Here is a 25,925-nt window from a genome sequence, read left to right as displayed (position 1 = left end):
CAATCCGGTGGCATTTCAGTTAGATCTGCCCCGTTCTTTGGGTATCAATAAAACATTTCATTGTTCCCTTTTAAAACGGGCGATTAGTAATCCTTCTTCCAGTGGAAGACCTTCCCCTCTTCTGATACGTGGCCAGAGGGAGTTTGTTGTTGAAAGGATTCTTGACTCCAAGGTGGTTCGGGGTCGGCTGTCATTTTTGGTGCACTGGAAGGGGTATGGCCCGGAGGAGCGGTCGTGGGTGCGCAGTTGTGATCTTCATGCCCCCAGACTGATACGCTCTTTCTTCTCGCAGTTCCCCGATAAACCCGGTGGTAGGGGTTCTTTGACCCCTCGTCAGAGGGGGGGTACTGTTAGGGTCTCCTGCCCTGTGCTGCCACGTCGTCATGGCAACCGGGAGACAAGTGCTAGCGGAGTGACCTGAGCGCAGCTGATACTCCGGTTCGGGTCTTTTGCTGTGCAGTGGTTATAGGCTCTGTGCATGGCAGGGGATCCGGTGCTGGTTTTTGTGCTCACAGTCTGTGAGGTCTGAGTGGGGCGTGGACAGCACCTGCTTTATAAGGCCTCTTCTCAGGGTAAGCAGATGCTGCTGAATCTTTGTTGGTTAGTCAGTTTCTGAAAGTTAGCCAGTACTGTGTAGCTTTGTATTTGTTTGTTGCTTACTGCAAATAGGCCTGGGGATTTGGTATTACACTCTGCCAATCCAGACCTAGCAGTAAGACTGGAGTCAGTCGTTTAGCTTGCTGGGGTTCTGTTACTACTCTGTGAACTTAGCAAGCTTGCGGCTGTATTCTAAGACTTGCCTGTCTAATCCTGTCTCACTGTGCTAGGTGTCAGGGGTCAGTTTAGTGGCAGTAAGCTGAACCTGTGCACTGCAAGTGAGAATTAGGATTGTGGAGACTCTCCTTGTGTCTATCATTCCATCTCTGACCAAGGAGTTTACTGCCACACCCGTTGGTAACCCTTTAGGGTTTTGCTGTTGCCCTTAGCAACAGCATTTCGGGTTCTCTACGTATTAAAACACAACATCTTGCTTTTCCCATCTGAGCAGTTCTAATACAAGGGAGATACCCAGTTCCTTAGCCTCTGGGCTTCTCTGTTCACTTTGTGTGTATTTTGTTACCCTATCACCTTCTGTGTACGTTATGTCATATTCCCCAGTCTGTCTGTAAGTCCATTTGTTTTGCATAACAGTTCAAACACCAGTACATTCCTGCAGGCACTGGAGTGCATAACAGTCCTGACACCAGTACTTTCCTGCAGGCACTGGTGTGCATAACAGTCGTCTCTCAGCCACACCATCATCTCCCATCTGAATCTCTCGCAATACCCCTCACTTTGTCTCTCATTCTCCCCACTTCACTCTGTGCCTCTGAGCCTCCCACCCTTCTGTCTGTGCCTCTCAGTCGCCCGCCCTTCACTGCCTCTCAGCCTCATCAGTGAAGTTGGTGGGCCCAGCAGGAGAACACGGGCAGGTGGGCGGCCGTTCGCGTGGTGTGACGTCATCGGGTCACATCGCACAGTACATTGAGGTGGAGGAGTAGTGTGGAGCAGCGGGCAGGATGGGAGTAGTGGTGCATAGCAGAGCGGGTAGGATGGGAGTAGTGGTGCATAGCAGGGGGGCAGGATGGGAGTAGTGGTGCATAACAGGGGGGTAGGATGGGAGTAGTGGTGCAGAGCAGGGGGGGTAGGACGGGAGTAGTGGTGCAGAGCAGCGGGCAGGATGGGAGTAGTGGTGCATAGCAGGGAGGGTAGGATGGGAGTAGGGGTGCGGAGCAGGGGGGGTAGGATGGGAGTAGTGTTGCATAGCAGGGGGTAGGATGGGAATAGTGGTGTGGAGCAGGAGGGGCAGGATGGGAGTAGTGTTGCATAGCAGGGGGGTAGGATGGGAGTAGTGGTGTGGAGCAGGGGGGGCAGGATGGGAGTAGTGGTGCATAGCAGGGAGGGTAGGATGGGAGTAGTGGTACAGAGCAGAGGGGGTAGGATGGGAGTAGTGTTGCATAGCAGGGGGGTAGGATGGGAGTAGTGGTGCGGAGCATGGGGGGGGTAGGATGGGAGTAGTGGTGCATAGCAGGGAGGGTAGGATGGGAGTAGTGGTGCGGAGCAGGGGGGGGGTAGGATGGGAGTAGTGTTGCATAGCAGGGGGGTAGGATGGGAGTAGTGGTGCGGAGCAGGGGGGGCAGGATGGGAGTAGTGGTGCGGAGCAGGGGGAGTAGGATGGGAGTAGTGTTGCATAGCAGGGGGGGGTAGGATGGGAGTAGTGTTGCATAGCAGGGGGGCAGGATGGGAGTAGTGGTGCATAGCAGGGGGTAGGATGTGAGTAGTGGTGTGGGGCAGGGGGTAGGTCACCTCACCTGCAGATCCGGGTCCCTGCCGCGTTCTCTCCCTGCTATTTACAAACGTGTAGTTTTTCATACGTCTACATCTACACGTGCGGCCGCCTATTAGCTCCCCACCCTCCCATCCCCCGGTAACGCAGTCCGGCCAGAGGCAGAGGGGAGATAAGAGCCGCCACTGTGATACCCCCCCCCCCTGCACGGCGCACTGACTCCTCATCTGCCTGGTGTGAGGCTCCTCTGCTATGGCTGCCCAAACCAGGCAGACAAGGAGTCCGCGCGCCGTGCGCCGTGCGGGGGGGTGGAGTTTGTTAGCCGAGTGGACAGGGTTTCGCAGTGGCGGCTCCTATCCCTCTGCCTCTGGCCGGAGTGCATTACCGGGGGCTGGGAGGGTGGGGAGCTAATAGGCACACGCACATGTAGATGTAGAAGTAAGAAAAAATCCATGCTGTGTCTTGTCCCCTCGCCCCCCCTTCCCTCTATTCCCGCGACTGGCCAATGACATCGGTGGTAGTGACAGGGGTGTGCTTTCATTTAGGCTGAAAGCACGCCCCCTGTCACAGAGGCACTTATAGTAAGTGCCGCTTCTGCTGATATTTTTAATGGGCTTTCACTGCCCAAAGCTTAGCCCCGCCCCCCGCTTTCGGCCATTTCACATTGCTAGCGGGAAGCACTGGCAGCAGTGCCTCCGAATCACACTACAGGCAGTTTTTTTTGTAAATGAAAAAGATTAAAATAATGTAAAGGCTAAAGCAGATAGTTATGACACAGAATATGTGTCATAAATATCTTCTTTACATTATTTTACTGATTAATGACAGGGGAGGCACTGCCTCCCCTGCCTCCCCTGACTGCACGTCCCTGGTATGCACATGCATTTTCTGTTTACTGCATGGTACTACAGGTCTCAGCATGGTAGCACATCTTATTATGCATAAAATTAGAATGTGTGGTTCAAAACTCCCCTCATTTTCTTCTATGTTTCTATTTTTTGTAAATAACCATTGTAGACTGTGTGATTTCACAATCTAACATTGAAAATAAATGTAAAAAAATTATTTAATTGACAGAAATCCGGGGTTTAGACCTTGTATTACATACTACTGACATAATATTGCAATCAAAATAGTACTATACAGCAATCCTACAGTCTGTAGAAAGGTACTCCTATCAATAAAAATGACTGAAGCTTGAGTTCTACATTTATAACTGCTTACTGTATCTACTCCTAAGTATAACCTTAATTTTAATATGCAGAACTAATCACACAAACTACACATAAATAACACATAAATGAGAAATGGGCATATTGGATTTGCTTCAGCAACAGCCTCCCCGCTGACCATAGATCCACCCTATCCAACATAATTATTTGCTGGATAAGATGGACGTGTTATTGCCAAATATAGAAGGAAATATACAGTAATAACTTGAGGTTAAAATAGTATGGGACCATTAATTAGGAATAACTTTTTTTTAATAAATAAGAAAATAGTTTGCAGATTTTCTTTCTATAAGGAAAAAGTCAGTAATCAGCAGGATGCCATAAAGACAATAACTGCCACAGGTTTTATAACAGATACAAATTTCCTTTGCCAGACATACAGTAATTCTAATCTACAAAGAATGCAGCAGTCTCACACAATTCTAGTCTCAAAAGTCAGTATAAGAAGTCCATCACTAACCACACAAACCAATCCAATTATTATTGTGATGTGATTACAAAGAATGTACAGACAAGATAAATACCTATCAAACATTCTACCTAAAATAATCACAAAATACAATGGAAAAATGCAGAATAAGCATTTAACACCATTGTGGATTTTATGGTATGTAATACTTATATGTAGCTGTGATTATGAATTAGTACATTTAAAAGCTCAACGAATAATGTATAGACACAAGACAGGGATGTCCCACTTCACTATTACTTTTCTGTCTGTGTACATTTGTCATCGCTATTACAGTTTTGAAGTTGTGAGTCTGGTTTGCTCACTGTTAGCGGGAGATCAAACCTTCAGTAGAGATACAGGGCCTAATTCAGATCTGATCGCAGCAGCAAATTTGTTAGCAAATGGGCAAAACCATGTACACTAGGGGATGCAGATATACAGTAACATGTGCAGAGAGAGTAAGATTTGGGTGGGTTATATTGTTTCTGTGAAGGATAAATACTGGCTGCTTTATTTTTACACTGCAATTGAGATTTCAGTTTAAACATACCCCAACCCCATACGCTTACACGACATGTCCGTCTGACATGTCGCAGGCGATCACCCCAGCAGCCTACCGGGGGCAGGGTCGCCCAAGATACATCGTATGCTGTCCTTTTGCATACGATGCATCTTGGACGATCCTGGGAGATCCCAGCCATGCCCGCGGGGTCGGACATAATTGAATGTGCAGCACATTTAATCTGGAGGATCTGATTCGATGCTTATGTGAACGCGATTCGGATTGGATCGGAAACATCTCCAAAATACTCGATTTCACCCGATATATCGGTCCGAATGCCCGAAATCGGATGAAATCGGGCATTATCGTCCTAGTCAGTGGCGTAAGTCTGTCCCAGTTGCCAGGAGGCAAGGAAAATATTGGTGCCCCCCCCTATATATATATATATATATATATATATACACACACACGCATTTGCTCCTGCATAGCAAACCTGCAGATTTTAACTATATGAAGCTACTACAAAACTGTTGCAGCTAGGCAGATCTATGTAGGGGTCCAGCCACACACTACATAGATCTGCTCAGTCACTCACAATGCTGATTATTTATCTGACAATTAATTTGCAAGTGTCATATCCAGGATTAGAACCCACGACCTATTACACTGGAAGCATGCACCTTACTGATGAAGATATCTGCTCTTGTATTGGAAGTATGAGAATTCTAACTATATGAAGTTACGTGCAATTGTCAGAGAAATAACTTCATGTAGTTAGAATTCTCATGCTTCCTTTATAGGAGCAAATAGCTTCATCAGTAAGGTGTCTGCTTCCAGTATATCTATAATAAAGAGGGTGTGATTTGTAAGGTGCAGTGACTAGTGGGGAAGTTGGCTACGGAAGAGATACCGGCTGCTGTCAATTAACTTATGTAACCCCACCTTATTCCTAGATGTGGGCCACTAATGTATGTTCGTGCCTCCACCCAAGCTATTTTATTGCAATATATACAGTTAGGCTGCTTGGGTAACCTATTAGTTAATGAAAGGGCTTACTCAATGTTACTACTATAATATGTCTATATATTTTCTTTACCTTACCAATTCATCGTTTCTTCTGTGCAGATTTCTCCAAACCGCATTACATAATATTATCCAGTCTAATTAATGGTAAGTATATAGTTTTATTACATTCCCTACTACTCATATGCATAAGTTCAAATATTTTGATAACACAGTCACCTTTCTTATCCTTTACTATATTCCCCAACACCTATACATATAAATATTGCATGCAATACAAAAAAATTGTTATTAACCTTACTTATTGAGTGACCCGGGTACTCTTTAAGACTAAAAAGTTTGCGCAAGTCGGGGCCCATACAGTTATACAGTTGAATAGCAGTATAATGTTCCTGGGCTTATTCTCTGTTCATAAATATGAAACATCCTTTGTTCCTTAGTTGTGACTAATGCCAAATGTTACTCTAGTTTCAGATTGCAAATAACTCTTTCAGTCTGCAGTGGTCAGAGTAAAATTACATTTGTATCCACTTGTATCCAATAGACTAACTCTCACTATATAAATAGAGCTGATAATATGGCCAGTTGTTTGCTTAGTGAGAATTATTAACTGTTACTCTAGTTTAGTCTTTCAGTCTGAAGTGGTTAGACATTAGTATCCACTTGAGATATTTGAGTCACTTGTGTTAGACATAGTACTCCAACTGTATCAGCCAGTTTCTGTGCAATCTGTTTCCTTCTATTACTGATCCAATCCAGCGTTAACTATATCCCACAATAGTGAGTTAACATAAGTTTTCACTGCAACTTTCCTTCAATGTCTTTCCTTATGTAACTCAAGATATTGAATTAATTTCTAGCCTTGTATTTTCCAATCCTTACTCATTTACATACTCTGTTTCATCTCCCTTTAATATATATATATCTCCTATATAATAGCCCTATTCTGTGACCTTGTGATTCATTTGCTAACGCTGGGTTGAGTCACAACAGTGGGCGGAGTTATTCAAATGAGTCACAGAGATCTGGCCAAATCTACAGGAGACTAGGAGCAGAAGCAGATAGCATGGGCATTGGGCATGTCACAGGCAGGGGTGCATACCTCCCAGCTTTCTGCAGGAGCTTTCTCCAGGCAGAAGGAGGGAAACACTCTGCGAAAAGGGGGCGTGGCTTCACGGGAGGGCCCCCGTTTTCGTCAGTGAGGGGGCTTGCCCAGCGCTCTGTGAGCTGCTGGCATGCCCCCAGGGGCTGATTATGAGTCCGGGGGGCCCAGGGCACTTGAGACAGGGGAGCCCTATCTCATTGCTGTGCCTGCTGTGGGTTGGGGGCGTGGCCTAATCGCGGACCGCGCGGCCACGCCCCCTTATGCAAATTCCGATTATTGTTTTTATTTTTTTAATGGGATTTTGGCCCCTCAGCTAGGGCTAAATCCAGAGGAGGTGGTCGCTCCCCCCTACACACCCGCACAGGGAGAAGAAAGCAGGGAGACTGCTGCCTCCCTGCAACACCTCAGACCTGCCAATATGCAGCAGCGTGTGCTGACTGTAGCACAATGCTGCCACTGTTGCTGGCAGGACGGGGGGGGGGGAGCTTCTGAGCTGGGACAGAGCTACTCCAGCCGGGGGGGCCTCTAAAACTGTGGGGCCAACGGTACGTATCCCCCGCCCCCCCCCCCCTTAATCCGGCTCTGCTGCTGGAACCCCCCCATTAATCCGTACCCCTTGATGCCCCCTCTCCCTCTGTCTCCACTATTCATCGCTGCTCTGCTAAGCAGAACAGCGAGTACAGGAGCTTTCCAACTGCCCCCCCCCACCGCAGGACACTGCGACCCGCGGGTGGGACAGCGGGACAGACCCCAAAAAATGGGACTGTCCCGCGAAAATCGGGACATTTGGGAGGTATGGGGGTGTGTGAGGGGTATGTCATACAGACAGACGGGCACCGGCTCACTGTGTGCTTGACCCCCCACATCGGCATACTCAGCAGGGTCTCTCTGGTGCGGAGGAGCGTCACTTTCTGACACACTCCACGCTTCTTAGCTGCAGTTTAGTGAGGCACCTGCCGCTGTGCAGGTTCCATACTGCCTCTGTTATCTCCAGCCCCGGCAACCCCACCGCTAGCTGCAGCGCTGCCACCCGCAGTGGAGTGCGCCCAGCTCATTCACACACTTTAGCTGGCGGGTAGCGCTGCAGAAATCCGAGCTGCTTGCAGGCTCTGACCCACTCCTCCCTCCAGCCGCAGCGTCTCCTGGGAGCTAACCAGTCACTCCCAGTCTCCCCTTACCACAGTGCCCGGAAGCCGTGAGGTCCGCGCCACGTGCATGCTATGACCCCCTCCTCCCTCCAGCCGCAGCATCTCCTGGGGGCTAACCAGTCATTTCCAGTCTCACCTTACCACAGTGCCCGGCAGCTGCGCGAGGTCTGCAGTGTGTGACTGAGGGGGGGGGGGAAGGATGCGGACTGGCAGAGAAAGCAGGACTCCAGCCTGAGAGAGTCAGCCATGCCAAGTCTCCAGCAGCAGCAGATCCCAACAGGTTGGAATGGAACAGCAGCAGCCAGCAGCAGTGACTCCGGTAAGACACATCTGTCTGTCACCACTGTTTTGTCCCTAATACCAATCTCTCCCGTGCCCTGTGTTCTGTCATGTCCCTGGCCTTGCCCTGCCACCCTTATTCTGGCCCTTTCACCCTTATCCTGGCCCTGTCACCCTTATGCTGGCCCTGTTACCCCTATCCTGGCCCTGTCACCCCTGTGCTTGCCCTGTGAACCCTATACTGGCCCCGTCACCCCTGTGCTGGTCCTGCCGCCCCTACCCTGGCCCTGTCACCCCTATCCTGTCCCTATCATTTCTGTCCTTGCCCCGTCACCCCTGTCCTGGCCCCGTCACCCCTGTCATGGCCCCGTCACCCCTGTCCTGGCCCCGTCACCCCTATCCTGGCACCGTCACCCCTGTCCTGGCCCCGTCAACCCTGTACTGACCCTGTCACCCCTGTCCTGGCCCTGTTACTGCATACCCTCCAACTACCTTTTATGGCATGTACAGTACCCGCAGCGCCTCCAGACCTCTCCCCAATGCACCACACCTCCGCACCTTCCCCTCCACCACATGCGGCACTCCACCCCTCCCCCACATGCTGTGCCTCCAGACCCCCTACACCACCCGTGGCTCCCACTCCTCCACCCCTTCACCACCCACAGCACCTCCAGGCCCCTTCCACCATTCACCCCCCTAATACGTCTCCCCCCACACCTGCCCCCCTCCACCCGCAGCATCTGCAGACACCCTCCTCCATCAGCGGTCCCCCCCTCACCCACCCCTCCCCCACCAATGGCACCCCCGCACCTGCCCCTCCACCACCTGCAGCACCTCCGGACCTCCTTTCCCATCCGCCGCAACACCCGTACCTGCCCCTACCCTACCCATGGTGCCTGCGGTCCCCTACCCAACCCCCGGCACACCCGTCCCTTCCCTTCCCACAGCACCTCCGGAACCCTTCACCCATCCACAACATCCCCACACCTGCCCCTCTCCCACCCGTGGCACCCCTGCCCCTCCCCCACCTGCGGTGCCTCCGGACCCCTCCCCCATCTGCATCCCCCACTCCTCTGCCCCTCCCCCACGCGCAGCACCTCCCGAACCTTCCCCATCCGGGCCCCACCCCCACTTCTGCCTCCCCTCCACCCGCAGCATCTACAGACACCATCCGCAGTCCCCCCCGCACCCGCTACATTCTGTACATCGTGCCCTGCAGGTGCTGTTCACGCCGTCGCAAGGGGCTGCGCCTCCTTCACCATCGCACGCCCTTTCATTGTGCAATATTTAACCACTAACAAAGGAATGCAGGTAATACTCCATATAATACAAATATTAAACCCCAGAAAGGCATGCAAGGGTTAAGGGGGCGTAGTCCCTTGCGACGGTGTGAAGAGCGCCCGTAGGGCGCGATGAAGCACCTAGTATATATATATATAGGCAAAAGAAAACGGCGGCACTCGTCAGACTTGTAATCAGGTAGAAAAAGGTTCCATTTATTGGTGTCTTATAGCCGACATGTTTCGGGGTAAACCCCTTCCTCAGGACCAAACACAAGTTCTTCCTATTATTTAAAGTCATACAGCTGCAAGTCCAGATATCACTAAAAGAGATGTGTTGCTAGTTTCACTTATGTCCCGCCATGCAGCACTGGTATCTGCGATAAGTTAACTTAGGATCAGTGGTTTTATGCCTTAGGTGTAATTGATGTATTAGATGTAAATTTGGTTTCACTTACACCTCTAGTGGGATAGGATCAGTCTGACCTGTCTGACTGGGCTTCCCCGACTCTATTCCTGCCTCTGTCCCTGGATACACTCTGAAGCTGCTGGGCTCCCTATTCTCCCTCTGTGCCTCGCCTCCTCATAGGATGCTGCATGAAGATGCCGCTGGCGGAGGGTCTCTTTCTCTCTACCTCCGTTGACCTGACGCGGTCAGGCTACTCCTTGCCCTGAAGAGGATGGCCTGTGACCATACTGGGAGCCGACGCTTCAGCGATGGGGCAATACTGTATTAGAGACTCAGCCGCCGCTATGAATGTTACAGCGTTTACAGCTCTGTTTAGCGGCGGCGGTTATGAGGCTCCATCAGCATCACTATCCCAGCTCTATATGAGCCGCTCTCAGCCTTCTGTTGGCTCCAGCCAACAACTCCTGTGTGGGCTATAACCTCCAAGCCTGTGCCACCGCTGTGTTTACAGCAATTACAGCTCTCAGCAGCGACAGGCTTCAGGCAGGTAAGCGCTAACAGGAGGAACAGCAGACTGACTCGCCGCCGGCTGGGAGCGTCTTTTATACACTCTCCTTTACCGGCACGCGAGTCTCCTCTCTGCACACGGCCCTTCCTCTTCACCGGCACGCGAGCCACCTCTCTGCACACGGCCCATTCTTTTACCGGCACGCAAGTCTTTTCTCTGCACATTGCCCCTTCTTTTACCGGCACGCGAGTCTCCTTTAATCACACCACCATCCAATACTGGCACGCGGATGCTAGCCAGCCAAACCCACACTGCCAACCCCACTGCCCCCCTGGGTCCCTAGGTGCAGAACTAACCAAGTAAATGGAATAATATATTTACACTCTTCACACCCCACTACCTCCCATACCATATATATATATATATACACATGAATTAGGCATATATCATCTGCCCAAATAAATTAATACATACAAATATTCACTCCAATACCAATAAACTCACCATCAATTTTATTATATACAGAACAATTTATAGTTATGTTACACTCTTCCCCTGGAGATTCATTGAATGAAACGTAAATGGATCACCATCTTAACTCTAACTGGAAAAAATCATCTCCATAGTAAGGCCATACGTTAACCATGTTGGGGTGCACTACTCTTGGTACAAGACTAGGTACCCCTAATTCATTATAAGTCAAAATAGACGGAGGATGACATATTCTTCTAGGCCTTGCTGTAACTTGCTGTTCTACCTCATTTTCAGTTTGAATAGAGGAACAATAATTAGAATCCCAATCCTCCGGTCTATATTCTCCCCAGCTACTGATGTCATCACTGGCTTCTCTATAAGAGTTATCTATTTGGTTCACTAAGTTTTCATCAGTTAGGAATTCAATGGGATCATTAGTATTCCCCTCCTGAATAAACTTCCCAAGGTCATCATCTACTGCTCTATTTCCATCTCTAAAGTAACACCCTGGCCCTGTAAGGTCATCCACTAAGTTTTCCACTTCATCATCCTCATTTTTAACAAGTCGCTTAGATCCATGCTCTATATCCTCTACATCAAAACTCGTTTTAGGGTCATTTTTATAATTATTTAAACGAACTGCACGTCCTATAGGAAGCAAATGTTGTCTATGGAAAGTTAATACAGTTTCCTCCCCAGTTTCGGGCCTGATTTTATATACAGGTAATCCAGGAAACTTTCCTATTATTATGAAAGGATCTTCTCTCCACCTATTACTTATTTTAAACTTCCTAGGGGTCCCAAGTTGTTTTAATAACACTCTATCCCCAGGAGCCAAAACCTGATATCGTACTTTCCTATCACAATTTCTTTTATTTTTAATCTCTAATTTAGAAGTATTTTCATTGGCTATATTATATGCTTTTTGCAAGTCTTCTCTCAATTTCTAAATATATTTAATATGAGAAAAAGCGGATTTACTACTAGTGGAAATTCCCATGCACACGTCTATAGGAAGTCTAGCCTCTCACCCAAACATCAAAGCATAAGGAGAATACCCCGTAGCTTCATTTCGTGTACAATTATAATCATGTATCAAACGGTCGATATGCCTTTTCCAATGGTTTTTATCAAATGGATTCAGAGTCCCTAACATATTCAACAAGGTTCTGTTGAATCTTTCAGGTTGGGGGTTTCCCTGGGGATGATAATGGGTAGTTCTTGATTTAGTTATCCCACAAATTGTACAGAGTTCCTTGATCAATCTACTCTCGAACTCTCTCCCTTGATCTGAATGTAATCGGTTAGGTAGACCGTAATGAACAAAATATTTATCCCATAGGGTATTAGCTACAGTATGTGCTTTCTGATTCGGTGTAACATATGCCTGGGCATACCTTGTAAAATGATCAGTAATTACTAATATGTGGCATTTTTTTTCTGGTTCTACTTCTAATGTTAAAAAATCCATACAGACTAGGTCCATAGGACCATTACTTCTAAAATTTACTAGTGGGGCAAATTGACTACTTACAGTCTTTCGTACTATACAATTTCCACAATTTTGGCAATAGGTTTCTATTTCTTTCCTCATGCCAGGCCAATAAAACCTGTCATATATTAAATTTAAGGTTTTATCATTTCCTAAATGGCCATGGTCATCATGTAATGCTTTCAGTACCATAGATCTATATACCTTTGGCAATACCAATTGATATATTTTTTTTCTCGCCTTCCAATTACCCGATATAATAACCCATTAATCATCAATAAGTGTTTCCTTTGTCTTTCTAATAACCTTACTTCACCAGAAGCATTAGATATCAAGGAGTCCCAAGTTTTTTTATCTTTATTCTTTATCATCTCAGATATAATACATCCTATGTCTGAATCTTTCCGCTGATCTTCCTGTATTTGGCTTTTCCTAAGTTTTGGCAATCCCTTTAATTCTAAATGACTCAACCAGCAGTATGACAGAGGCAGAGCTTTCTCAGTGGCACCTAATGAACTTAATAATTCTCCTGGAGTCATTTCCTTAATCTGAATATGATGACACATCCCCTTCACTTCACCAGCCGGTACCTCAATCCATTCATCGATAGTAACATTATCACCTTGATTAGGTATTCGGGATAATGAATCGGCATCAATATTATTAATTCCTGGCCTATATTTTAAAGAAAAATCATATAAAGCTAAAGCTGCCAACCATCTGTGTCCAGTTGCATCTAATTTTGCAGTAGTAAGGATATATGTTAAAGGATTGTTATCTGTGTGAATTTCAAAGGTTACTCCATATATATTCATGACATTTTTCAACCACACACCATTTTAAAGCTAAAAACTCCAATTTGTGTGTGGGATAATTTCTCTCACTAACAGATAACCCCCTACTGATGAAAGACACAGGCTTTAACTCTTCGTGATGCTTTTGATACAATACGCCTCCAATGCCTTCTTGTGAAGCATCTATATGAAGTACATATGGAAGTGAAGGGTTTGTGTATGCTAGAACTGGAGCCCCAGTTAATTTTAATTTTAGGTTCTGGAATGCCGTTTCACATTCCTCGGTCCACCGCTCACCAAAAGGTGCATTAGGTTTGAACCAAGACTTAGGGGTTATTTTGGTCTCTTTCTTCCTATTGGTAGGGGGATATCCTCTAGTCAAATCAGTAAGGGGTTTTGAGATCTTAGAATAATTAGGAATAAATCTGCGGTAGTACCCGCAAAAACCTAAAAAAGATCTGAGATCTTTTAGTTTATTTGGCCTAGGCCAATTTACCACAGCATCAACTTTTGCCGGGTCAGTAGCAATTCCTTCTCTATTTACAATGTGTCCCAAATATTTCACTGATGATCTGCATAGCTGACATTTGTCAATAGACAACTTCAATCCCCCTTCAATTAATCTATCCAACACTTTAATAAGACGGGTGTTGTGTTCTTGAATGGAACTTCCAAAACAATAATGTCATCTAAATAAACAATGACTTCCCTATAATTCATATCCCCAATTACTTTATCCATTGTTCTCTGGAATGTAGCTGGGGCTCTCTTAATTCCCTGGGGCATTTTTAGGAATTCAAAAAAACCTAATGGGCAAATAAATGCAGTTTTGTCTCTATCTTCCGGACGCATGGGGATCTGGTAGAATCCATTCCGTAGGTCTAATACCGAAAACCATACACTTCCTTGCAAGCAGTCTAATGCTTCATCAATTTTAGGAACTGTGTACTGGTCTGGGACAGTTCTTGCATTAAGGGTCCTGTAATCTACACACATACGAATTTTCCCATTTTTTTTTTAGCAATTACGATTGGAGAAGCATAGGGACTGCGGGATTCTATAATAATTTGATTCTCTAACAACCCCTTCAAAATCCGCAGGAGCTATTCTGCGAGATCTTTCACGAAAAGGACTTGTATCCGTAAGTTCTATACTGTGTTCTACTCCTTTTGCCTCTCCTAAATCCCATTCATCAGATGAAAAAACCTTCCTCCTACTACTCATTTCCCTTATCAAAGAATCTTTGTCCCCCTCTGGAAAATCGCTATTTTGGAAACAAACTTCAAATTCACCCTTTTTCACCTCAAGCTTATCTCTATGTTGAATTACCCATGTAAGTCCTGCCTCAGTAATCTTTTCCTCCCTATGTCTATCCTGACACCATTCTGATAACTCATTGTACAATTGGGTATTAGTACCTATAATTACTGGAAGTTCATTCCTACCTCCTTAAATCTCTGGACAAATCAAAGCGATAAAAGGAACCTGCAATGGTTGTTCAGGGATTTCTCTATCAAATTCGAGAGTAATTTGTACATACCCTAGGTAAGGATATTTACTTACACTTAAGCCCTAGATTATTAATCCATTAAGGGGTTGTATTTGCACACCAGAAAGGTGTTCATTATACCAAGATTCAAAAATAATTGATACCTGGGAACCACTGTCTAGTAATACTTTACACTTGTTTCCATTAATGGATGCAGAGACTATTGGCATAGGACCCATCAAACCTTCTGGAATTTTTCCATTCCACCAGGAATTCCCCATAGCGCAGTAGCCGACTTCTAGGGGGACTGTGAGTTCACAGTCCTCCCCCGCCCGTTTCCCTGTCCAGAAAGATTATGGCTGTTCAATACAGTATTATTATTATCACTAACTCTTTGTGAAAAATTTCCAGTATCAACAGTGCATTCATATGCCCTATGTCCTAACCTACCACAGTTGAAACACCCTCGGCCTCTATTATTATAATTACTTCCCCTTCCCCTCATAGATATATTATTGTTTGTCCTTGACAAGGAAAGACTAGAATTACTGTTGGTATGTAAACCCATAAACTGTTCTAGTTTTTTTATTTTGTTCCTCTATTATTTTAAGTATTTTTTCTTCAAATGGATTCACTTCCACCACAGGTTGTATCACTTTTACTTTATTTATAGTTTTTTCTCTCATCTCAATTAATGCCTCCTCCTGCTTCACTTCCTTTAACAAATCATTAAAAGTGGGAGGGGTCTCTCTTATCCCTGAACACCTTAACATTTGAGCCACAAAATCAGTGGTCAATGCTCCCCTAAGGAGCTGCTTCATCCTACTTCCATCCACCTCCTCTCTAGTAATACCTCCTTTATCCACTATTTTATACAGGAGTTTATCAATTCTAATCAAATAAACAATAAGTTTCTCCCCAGGTTCTTGGAATGTATGATGGAATCTCGATGTCAAATCTCCCACATCCTCTAAAGTACCATATGCATAATCCAAAGCTTTGAAATATGTTTCAAGTGTGGCTTGCGGGTTGCTTCTTCTGGCTGCCTGAATAATACCCATGGCTGGTCCCCTCAAGCTCTCTACTACCCTCTGCCTTTTTATTTGGTTGGGACATTGCCACTCTTCAGCTTGCTGAACAGCAGCTTCTTTCCATGCTTCGTATATTTCTTCCCCAAGTGGCACAGGCACTATTCCTGAAAATATTCTTAATCTCCTGTAACTTCCCTCATAATGCCATCGTTCCAACTGTGTCACCACTCTATCTACCATGGTTTCAAACAGCCCTCCATTTACCTTGGCACCATTCCCCTGGGTATTACCACTCTCATTAACCCTCTCTGGATTTTCAGCAGAGGCTGAAATATGAGCACTAACTGCTTCTTCCTCACTACTTTTAGGCCATATAATGCGCCACAGTCTTCCACTCTCTCCCCAAGCTACTATCATAGTAGGTATTAATCTAGCATCTAACTCTTTTTCTGTCTCTATCAAAATGGTCACAACTCTCCCTAATTCCTCTCTCCATTTGTCTATGATCCGGGGTTTGCTTACACCATACAATTTGTCTAAAGTCTCTAATACTACATCATCATGAATATCAGAAAAATTTCCCCCTACTCCCATACACTTCTTTAAACTTGTTCCTCTCTGCATACACCAGGTGTATAATTCCTCTCCTGAGATCCTCTCCATTACAATGTCCTATAATGTCCTGAATATTCGTCTCGGCTAAGTGCCTCCAAAATGTAACCCCACCTTATTCCTAGATGTGGGCCACTAATATATGTTCGTGCCTCCACCCAAGCTATTTTATTGCAATATATGCAGTTAGGCTGCTTGGGTAACCTATTAGTTAATGAAAGGGCTTACTCAATGTTACTACTATAATATGTATATATATTTTTTATTTACCTTACCAATTCATCGTTTCTTCTGTGCAGATTTCTCCAAACCGCATTACATAATATTATCCAGTCTAATTAATGGTAAGTATATAGTTTTATTACATTCCCTACTACTCATATGCATAAGTTCAAATATTTTGATAACACAGTCACCTTTCTTATCCTTTACTATATTCCCCAACACCTATACATATAAATATTGCATGCAATACAAAAAAATTGTTATTAACCTTACTTATTGAGTGACCCGGATACTCTTTAAGACTAAAAAGTTTGCGCAAGTCGGGGCCCATACAGTTATACAGTTGAATAGCAGTATAATGTTCCTGGGCTTATTCTCTGTTCATAAATATGAAACATCCTTTGTTCCTTAGTTGTGACTAATGCCAAATGTTACTCTAGTTTCAGATTGCAAATAACTCTTTCAGTCTGCAGTGGTCAGAGTAAAATTACATTTGTAACCACTTGTATCCAATAGACTAACTCTCACTATATAAATAGAGCTGATAATATGGCCAGTTGTTTGCTTAGTGAGAATTATTAACTGTTACTCTAGTTTCAGATTGCAACTAAGGGTTCATACACACGGTGAGATTCGGACTTATCCGATTCTCACCGTGCGACAGGGGGCCGGGTCGGCACTTAGCCAGTATCGCAAGCACATAATAACTGTGCTTGCGATGCTGGCTATGTGCGATTTCAATCCTGACTATCTCTTCTATAGAGATAGTCAGGATTGACTTGCCTGCACAGCCTATTTTTTCTTCCGATGCCGACCGCGCGGGGCCGCGCATCGGCATCGGATCGGGATCGCAAGGTGACTGTCACCTTGCGATCTGCACTATATTTTCTTCCGATTCTGACTATATAGTCAGAATCGGCAGAAAATATCTTACCGTGTGTACACACCTTAAGTCTTTCAGTCTGAAGTGGTTAGACATTAGTATCCACTTGAGATATTTGAGTCACTTGTGTTAGACATAGTACTCCAACTGTATCAGCCAGTTTCTGTGCAATCTGTTTCCTTCTATTACTGATCCAATCAGCGTTAACTATATCCCACAATAGTGAGTTAACATAAGTTTTCACTGCAACTTTCCTTCAATGTCTTTCCTTATGTAACTCAAGATATTGAATTAATTTCTAGCCTTGTATTTTCCAATCCTTACTCATTTACATACTCTGTTTCATCTCCCTTTAATATATATATATATATATATATATATATATATATATATATATATATATATACGATTAAAATTTCCATATCCTTTAGTTCAGTCTCAATGTTCAACCATATATGTGTTATTCTTTCCTGGTATCGGATATAGCAATATAACGGCTAGTATATATTTGCAATATATAGCAACAGCTGATCTTCCTATTATTTAAAGTCATACAGCTGCAAGTCCAGATATCACTAAAAGAGATGTGTTGCTAGTTTCACTTATGTCCCGCCATGCAGCACTCGTATCTGCGATAAGTTAACTTAGGATCAGTGGTTTTATGCCTTAGGTGTAATTGATGTATTAGATGTAAATTTGGTTTCACTTACACCTCCAGTGGGATAGGATCAGTCTGACCTGTCTGGCTGGGCTTCCCCGACTCTATTCCTGCCTCTGTCCCTGGATACACTCTGAAGCTGCTGGGCTCCCTATTCTCCCTCTATGCCTCGCCTCCTCATAGGATGCTGCATGAAGATGCCGCTGGCGGAGGGTCTCTCTCTCTCTACCTCCGTTGACCTGACGCGGTCAGGCTACTCCTTGCCCTGAAGAGGAAGGCCTGTGACCATACTGAGAGCCGACGCTTCAGCGATGGGGCAATACTGTATTAGAGCCTCAGCCGCCGCTATGAATGTTACAGCGTTTACAGCTCTGTTTAGCGGCGGCGGTTATGAGGCTCCATCAGCATCACTATCCCAGCTCTATATGAGCCGCTCTCAGCCTTCTGCTGGCTCCAGCCAACAAGTCCTGTGTGGGCTATAACCTCCAAGCCTGTGCCACCACTGTGTTTACAGCAATTACAGCTCTCAGCAGCGACAGGCTTCAGGCAGGTAAGCGCTAACAGGAGGAACAGCAGACTGACTCGCCGCCGGCTGGGAGCGTCTTTTATACGCTCTCCTTTACCGGCACGCGAGTCTCCTCTCTGCACACGGCCCTTCCTCTTCACCGACACGCGAGCCACCTCTCTGCACACGGCCCCTTCTTTTACCGGCACGCGAGTCTTCTCTCTGCACACGGCCCCTTCTTTTACCGGCACGCGAGTCTCCTTTAATCACACCACCATCCAATACTGGCACGCGGATGCTAGCCAGCCAAACCCACACTGCCAACCCCACTGCCCTCATGGGTCCCTAGGTGCAGAACTAACCAAGTAAATGGAATAATATATTTACACTCTTCACACCCCACTACCTCCCATACCATATATATATATATACACATGAATTAGGCATATATCATCTGCCCAAATAAATTAATACATACAAATATTCACTCCAATACCAATAAACTCACCATCAATTTTATTATATACAGAACAATTTATAGTTATGTTACACTCTTCCCCTGGAGATTCATTGAATGAAACGTAAATGGATCACCATCTTAACTCTAACTGGAAAAAATCATCTCCATAGTAAGGCCATACGTTAACCATGTTGGGGTGCACTACTCTTGGTACAAGACTAGGTACCCCTAATTCATTATAAGTCAAAATAGACGGAGGATGACATATTCTTCTAGGCCTTGCTGTAACTTGCTGTTCTACCTCATTTTCAGTTTGAATAGAGGAACAATAATTAGAATCCCAATCCTCCGGTCTATATTCTCCCCAGCTACTGATGTCTCTACTGGCTTCTCTATAAGAGTTATCTATTTGGTTCACTAAGTTTTCATCAGTTAGGAATTCAATGGGATCATTAGTATTCCCCTCCTGAATAAACTTCCCAAGGTCATCATCTACTGCTCTATTTCCATCTCTAAAGTAACACCCTGGCCCTGTAAGGTCATCCACTAAGTTTTCCACTTCATCATCCTCATTTTTAACAAGTCGCTTAGATCCATGCTCTATATCCTCTACATCAAAACTCGTTTTAGGGTCATTTTTATAATTATTTAAACGAACTGCACGTCCTATAGGAAGCAAATGTTGTCTATGGAAAGTTAATACAGTTTCCTCCCCAGTTTCGGGCCTGATTTTATATACAGGTAATCCAGGAAACTTTCCTATTATTATGAAAGGATCTTCTCTCCACCTATTACTTATTTTAAACTTCCTAGGGGTCCCAAGTTGTTTTAATAACACTCTATCCCCAGGAGCCAAAACCTGATATCGTACTTTCCTATCACAATTTCTTTTATTTTTAATCTCTAATTTAGAAGTATTTTCATTGGCTATATTATATGCTTTTTGCAAGTCTTCTCTCAATTTCTAAATATATTTAATATGAGAAATAGCGGATTTACTACTAGTGGAAATTCCCATGCACACGTCTATAGGAAGTCTAGCCTCTCGCCCAAACATCAAAGCATAAGGAGAATACCCTGTAGCTTCATTTCGTGTACAATTATAATCATGTATCAAACGGTCGATATGCCTTTTCCAATGGTTTTTATCAAATGGATTCAGAGTCCCTAACATATTCAACAAGGTTCTGTTGAATCTTTCAGGTTGGGGGTTTCCCTGGGGATGATAATGGGTAGTTCTTGATTTAGTTATCCCACAAATTGTACAGAGTTCCTTGATCAATCTACTCTCGAACTCTCTCCCTTGATCTGAATGTAATCGGTTAGGTAGACCGTAATGAACAAAATATTTATCCCATAGAGTATTAGCTACAGTATGTGCTTTCTGATTCGGTGTAACATATGCCTGGGCATACCTTGTAAAATGATCAGTAATTACTAATATGTGGCATTTTTTTTCTGGTTCTACTTCTAATGTTAAAAAATCCATACAGACTAGGTCCATAGGACCATTACTTCTAAAATTTACTAGTGGGGCAAATTGACTACTTGCAGTCTTTCGTACTATACAATTTCCACAATTTTGGCAATAGGTTTCTATTTCTTTCCTCATGCCAGGCCAATAAAACCTGTCATATATTAAATTTAAGGTTTTATCATTTCCTAAACGGCCATGGTCATCATGTAATGCTTTCAGTACCATAGATCTATATACCTTTGGCAATACCAATTGATATTTTTTTTTCTCACCTTCCAATTACCCGATATAATAACCCATTAATCATCAATAAGTGTTTCCTTTGTCTTTCTAATAACCTTACTTCACCAGAAGCATTAGATATCAAGGAGTCCCAAGTTTTTTTATCTTTATTCTTTATCATCTCAGATATAATACATCCTATGTCTGAATCTTTCCGCTGATCTTCCTGTATTTGGCTTTTCCTAAGTTTTGGCAATCCCTTTAATTCTAAATGACTCAACCAGCAGTATGACAGAGGCAGAGCTTTCTCAGTGGCACCTAATGAACTTAATAATTCTCCTGGAGTCATTTCCTTAATCTGAATATGATGACACATCCCCTTCACTTCACCAGCCGGTACCTCAATCCATTCATCGATAGTAACATTATCACCTTGATTAGGTATTCGGGATAATGAATCGGCATCAATATTATTAATTCCTGGCCTATATTTTAAAGAAAAATCATATAAAGCTAAAGCTGCCAACCATCTGTGTCCAGTTGCATCTAATTTTGCAGTAGTAAGGATATATGTTAAAGGATTGTTATCTGTGTGAATTTCAAAGGTTACTCCATATATATTCATGACATTTTTCAACCACACACCATTTTAAAGCTAAAAACTCCAATTTGTGTGTGGGATAATTTCTCTCACTAACAGATAACCCCCTACTGATGAAAGACACAGGCTTTAACTCTTCGTGATGCTTTTGATACAATACGCCTCCAATGCCTTCTTGTGAAGCATCTATATGAAGTACATATGGAAGTGAAGGGTTTGTGTATGCTAGAACTGGAGCCCCAGTTAATTTTAATTTTAGGTTCTGGAATGCCGTTTCACATTCCTCGGTCCACCGCTCACCAAAAAATGCATTAGGTTTGAACCAACACTTAGGGGTTATTTTGGTCTCTTTCTTCCTATTGGTAGGGGGATATCCTCTAGTCAAATCAGTAAGGGGTTTTGAGATCTTAGAATAATTAGGAATAAATCTGCGGTAGTACCCGCAAAAACCTAAAAAAGATCTGAGATCTTTTAGTTTATTTGGCCTAGGCCAATTTACCACAGCATCAACTTTTGCCGGGTCAGTAGCAATTCCTTCTCTATTTACAATGTGTCCCAAATATTTCACTGATGATCTGCATAGCTGACATTTGTCAATAGACAACTTCAATCCCCCTTCAATTAATCTATCCAACACTTTAATAAGACGGGTGTTGTGTTCTTGAATGGAACTTCCAAAAACAATAACGTCATCTAAATAAACAATGACTTCCCTATAATTCATATCCCCAATTACTTTATCCATTGTCCTCTGGAATGTAGCTGGGGCTCCCTTAATTCCCTGGGGCATTTTTAGGAATTCAAAAAAACCTAATGGGCAAATAAATGCAGTTTTGTCTCTATCTTCCGGACGCATGGGGATCTGGTAGAATCCATTCCGTAGGTCTAATACCGAAAACCATACACTTCCTTGCAAGCAGTCTAATGCTTCATCAATTTTAGGAACTGTGTACTGGTCTGGGACAGTTCTTGCATTAAGGGTCCTGTAATCTACACACATACGAATTTTCCCATTTTTTTTTTAGCAATTACGATTGGAGAAGCATAGGGACTGCGGGATTCTATAATAATTTGATTCTCTAACAACCCCTTCAAAATCCGCAGGAGCTATTCTGCGAGATCTTTCACGAAAAGGACTTGTATCCGTAAGTTGTATACTGTGTTCTACTCCTTTTGCCTCTCCTAAATCCCATTCATCAGATGAAAAAAACCTTCCTCCTACTACTCATTTCCCTTATCAAAGAATCTTTGTCCCCTTCTGGAAAATCGCTATTTTGGAAACAAACTTCAAATTCACCCTTTTTCACCTCAAGCTTATCTCTATGTTGAATTACCCATGTAAGTCCTGCCTCAGTAATCTTTTCCTCCCTATGTCTATCCTGACACCATTCTGATAACTCATTGTACAATTGGGTATTAGTACCTATAATTACTGGAAGTTCATTCCTACCTTCTTAAATCTCTGGACAAATCAAAGCGATAAAAGGAACCTGCAATGGTTGTTCAGGGATTTCTCTATCAAATTCGAGAGTAATTTGAACATACCCTAGGTAAGGATATTTACTTACACTTAAGCCCTAGATTATTAATCCATTAAGGGGTTGTATTTGCACACCAGAAAGGTGTTCATTATACCAAGATTCAAAAATAATTGATACCTGGGAACCACTGTCTAGTAATACTTTACACTTGATTCCATTAATGGATGCAGAGACTATTGGCATAGGACCCATCAAACCTTCTGGAATTTTTCCATTCCACCAGGAATTCCCCATAGCGCAGTAGCCGACTTCTAGGGGGACTGTGAGTTCACAGTCCTCCCCCGCCCGTTTCCCTGTCCAGAAAGATTATGGCTGTTCAATACAGTATTATTATTATCACTAACTCTTTGTGAAAAATTTCCAGTATCAACAGTGCATTCATATGCCCTATGTCCTAACCTACCACAGTTGAAACACCCTCGGCCTCTATTATTATAATTACTTCCCCTTCCCCTCATAGATATATTATTGTTTGTCCTTGACAAGGAAAGACTAGAATTACTGTTGGTATGTAAACCCATAAACTGTTCTAGTTTTTTATTTTGTTCCTCTATTATTTTAAGTATTTTTTCTTCAAATGGATTCACTTCCACCACAGGTTGTATCACTTTTACTTTTTTTTATAGTTTTTCTCTCATCTCAATTAATGCCTCCTCCTGCTTCACTTCCTTTAACAAATCATTAAAAGTGGGAGGGGTCTCTCTTATCCCTGAACACCTTAACATTTGAGCCACAAAATCAGTGGTCAATGCTCCCCTAAGGAGCTGCTTCATCCTACTTCCATCCACCTCCTCTCTAGTAATACCTCCTTTATCCACTATTTTATACAGGAGTTTATCAATTCTAATCAAATAAACAATAAGTTTCTCCCCAGGTTCTTGGAATGTATGATGGAATCTCGATGTCAAATCTCCCACATCCTCTAAAGTACCATATGCATAATCCAAAGCTTTGAAATATGTTTCAAGTGTGGCTTGCGGGTTGCTTCTTTTGGCTGCCTGAATAATACCCATGGTTGGTCCCCTCAAGCTCTCTACTACCCTCTGCCTTTTTATTTGGTTGGGACATTGCCACTCTTCAGCTTGCTGAACAGCAGCTTCTTTCCATGCTTCGTATATTTCTTCCCCAAGTGGCACAGGCACTATTCCTGAAAATATTCTTAATCTCCTGTAACTTCCCTCATAATGCCATCGTTCCAACTGTGTCACCACTCTATCTACCATGGTTTCAAACAGCCCTCCATTTACCTTGGCACCATTCCCCTGGGTATTACCACTCTCATTAACCCTCTCTGGATTTTCAGCAGAGGCTGAAATATGAGCACTAACTGCTTCTTCCTCACTACTTTTAGGCCATATAATGCGCCACAGTCTTCCACTCTCTCCCCAAGCTACTATCATAGTAGGTATTAATCTAGCATCTAACTCTTTTTCTGTCTCTATCAAAATGGTCACAACTCTCCCTAATTCCTCTCTCCATTTGTCTATGATCCGGGGTTTGCTTACACCATACAATTTGTCTAAAGTCTCTAATACTACATCATCATGAATATCAGAAAAATTTCCCCCTACTCCCATACACTTCTTTAAACTTGTTCCTCTCTGCATACACCAGGTGTATAATTCCTCTCCTGAGATCCTCTCCATTACAATGTCCTATAATGTCCTGAATATTCGTCTCGGCTAATACCACTTTTACACTCGCACTCCCGGGTCACTCCCGGGATGCTTCCCGGGATGCGTCCCGGGATGCCTTCCCGGGACTGACCCCTTTCACACTGCACTAAGACCTGGGATCGACCCGGGACAGCCCCATTTACACTGATCCCGGGATATCCCTGCAAATGCACATGTATGTCATTAGAAATGGCCTTTTCTGGCTCACATTGATGAGGTCACACTAGTCAACAAAGGGAGGGGTGGTGCCTGCTCACACCATTGCTGCAGTCATGGCCGACAGAGTACCAGTGTGTATGCCTGAGCTCATGATTCTTTCTGCTTTGCAGATGTTTCATACAGCCACTGACAGCATGATGCAGCTTATCACACTGTGCAGTATACTGCACATATATTTTATGAGGAGGAGGAGGGCGCAATTTATGCTGGATAGGGCTGCTAGTCGCCGCCAATATTTGCGCAGGAGGAGAGCCTTCATATCATCCAGGATGAGTATCATACTGAGCGTGAGTATGGGCCCTAACCGCTCATTTTGGTCCAGAGATCGCCGACACGGAGAAGCCTTTATGAGGACCGTGGAAGCTTACCAGGATGAGGAGTGGATGGCTAACTTCCGTGTGTCTCGTGCAACCTTTAACTACATCCTGGAATTACTTACCCCAGCACTTGACATGCAGACCACCAGGCTTAGGAGACCCATCGAGGCACGCAGGAGATTAGCTATTGCATTGTGGTGGTATGCTACCCCAGGAGAGTACCGCTCAGTCTCATGCTTGTTCGGTGTTGCAATCTCCACCTGCTGTGTCATAGTCCACCAGGTGACTAAAGCAATTGTATCTACCTTATACAAGCGCTTCATATCTCTACCACAAGGACAGCGCTTACAGGATACCATCATTGGATTTGTGAAGCGAGGCTATCCGCAGTGTGGAGGAGCGATTGATGGGACACACATCCCCATTATTGCCCCACGTGACAACCATGCTGACTATTTTAATAGGAAGGGCTGGCACTCCATCATATTACAGGCTGTTGTGGACCACAAATATTGGTAAGTGTTTATTTTTGGGGTGGTGGGATGAGTTGCATGTGTGAGTTTTACATTCTAATTGTTTTCAATTTTACTGTTCTTTAGTTTCCTAGATGTGTTTATTGGCTGGCCAGGCCGATCTCATGACTCCCGAGTTCTTGCCAATTCTGACCAGTACAACATCGTAGAGGAGAAGCAGGGAGGCTGGCTGTACCCCAAAGAGTGTGCAAAGATTGTGAATGGGGTGGAGATCCCTGTCCACATCATCGGGGATGCTGCATACCCTTTACGCCCCTGGATTATGAAAGGCTACACCCAACAGGTCCAGTTAACCCCAGAGCAACAAACCTATACTCACACCCTGAGTTCAGCAAGGATGGTGGTTGAGAACGCCTTTGGCAGGTTAAAAGGAAGATGGCGTTGTTTGATGAAGCGCAATGATGTGGACCTTATGAATATGCCTAATGTAGTAGCTGCGTGCTGTATACTGCA

General features: G+C 44.2%; 1 protein-coding gene across 1 annotated transcript; it reads right to left on the bottom strand.

The window, feature by feature from the left end:
- Positions 1-23,347: 23,347 nt before the first annotated feature.
- Positions 23,348-24,373, bottom strand: LOC134965249 (paraneoplastic antigen Ma1 homolog). Its single transcript, XM_063941745.1, has one exon. It carries the CDS (start codon positions 24,371-24,373, stop codon positions 23,348-23,350), a length of 1,026 nt encoding a protein of 341 aa, XP_063797815.1.
- Between the last annotated feature and the right edge of the window lie 1,552 nt (positions 24,374-25,925).

The sequence above is a fragment of the Pseudophryne corroboree genome, chromosome 10 (assembly GCF_028390025.1).
Source record: "Pseudophryne corroboree isolate aPseCor3 chromosome 10, aPseCor3.hap2, whole genome shotgun sequence".
Lineage (NCBI taxonomy): Eukaryota > Metazoa > Chordata > Amphibia > Anura > Myobatrachidae > Pseudophryne > Pseudophryne corroboree.
The sequence above is the reverse complement of the archived record's forward strand: the minus strand, read 5'-3'. Positions and strand labels throughout refer to the sequence as shown.

Coding starts and splice junctions, on each gene's coding strand:
- LOC134965249 (XM_063941745.1), bottom strand. CDS start 24,373: ATGGAGAGGATCTCAGGAGAGGAATTATACACCTGGTGTATGCAGAGA.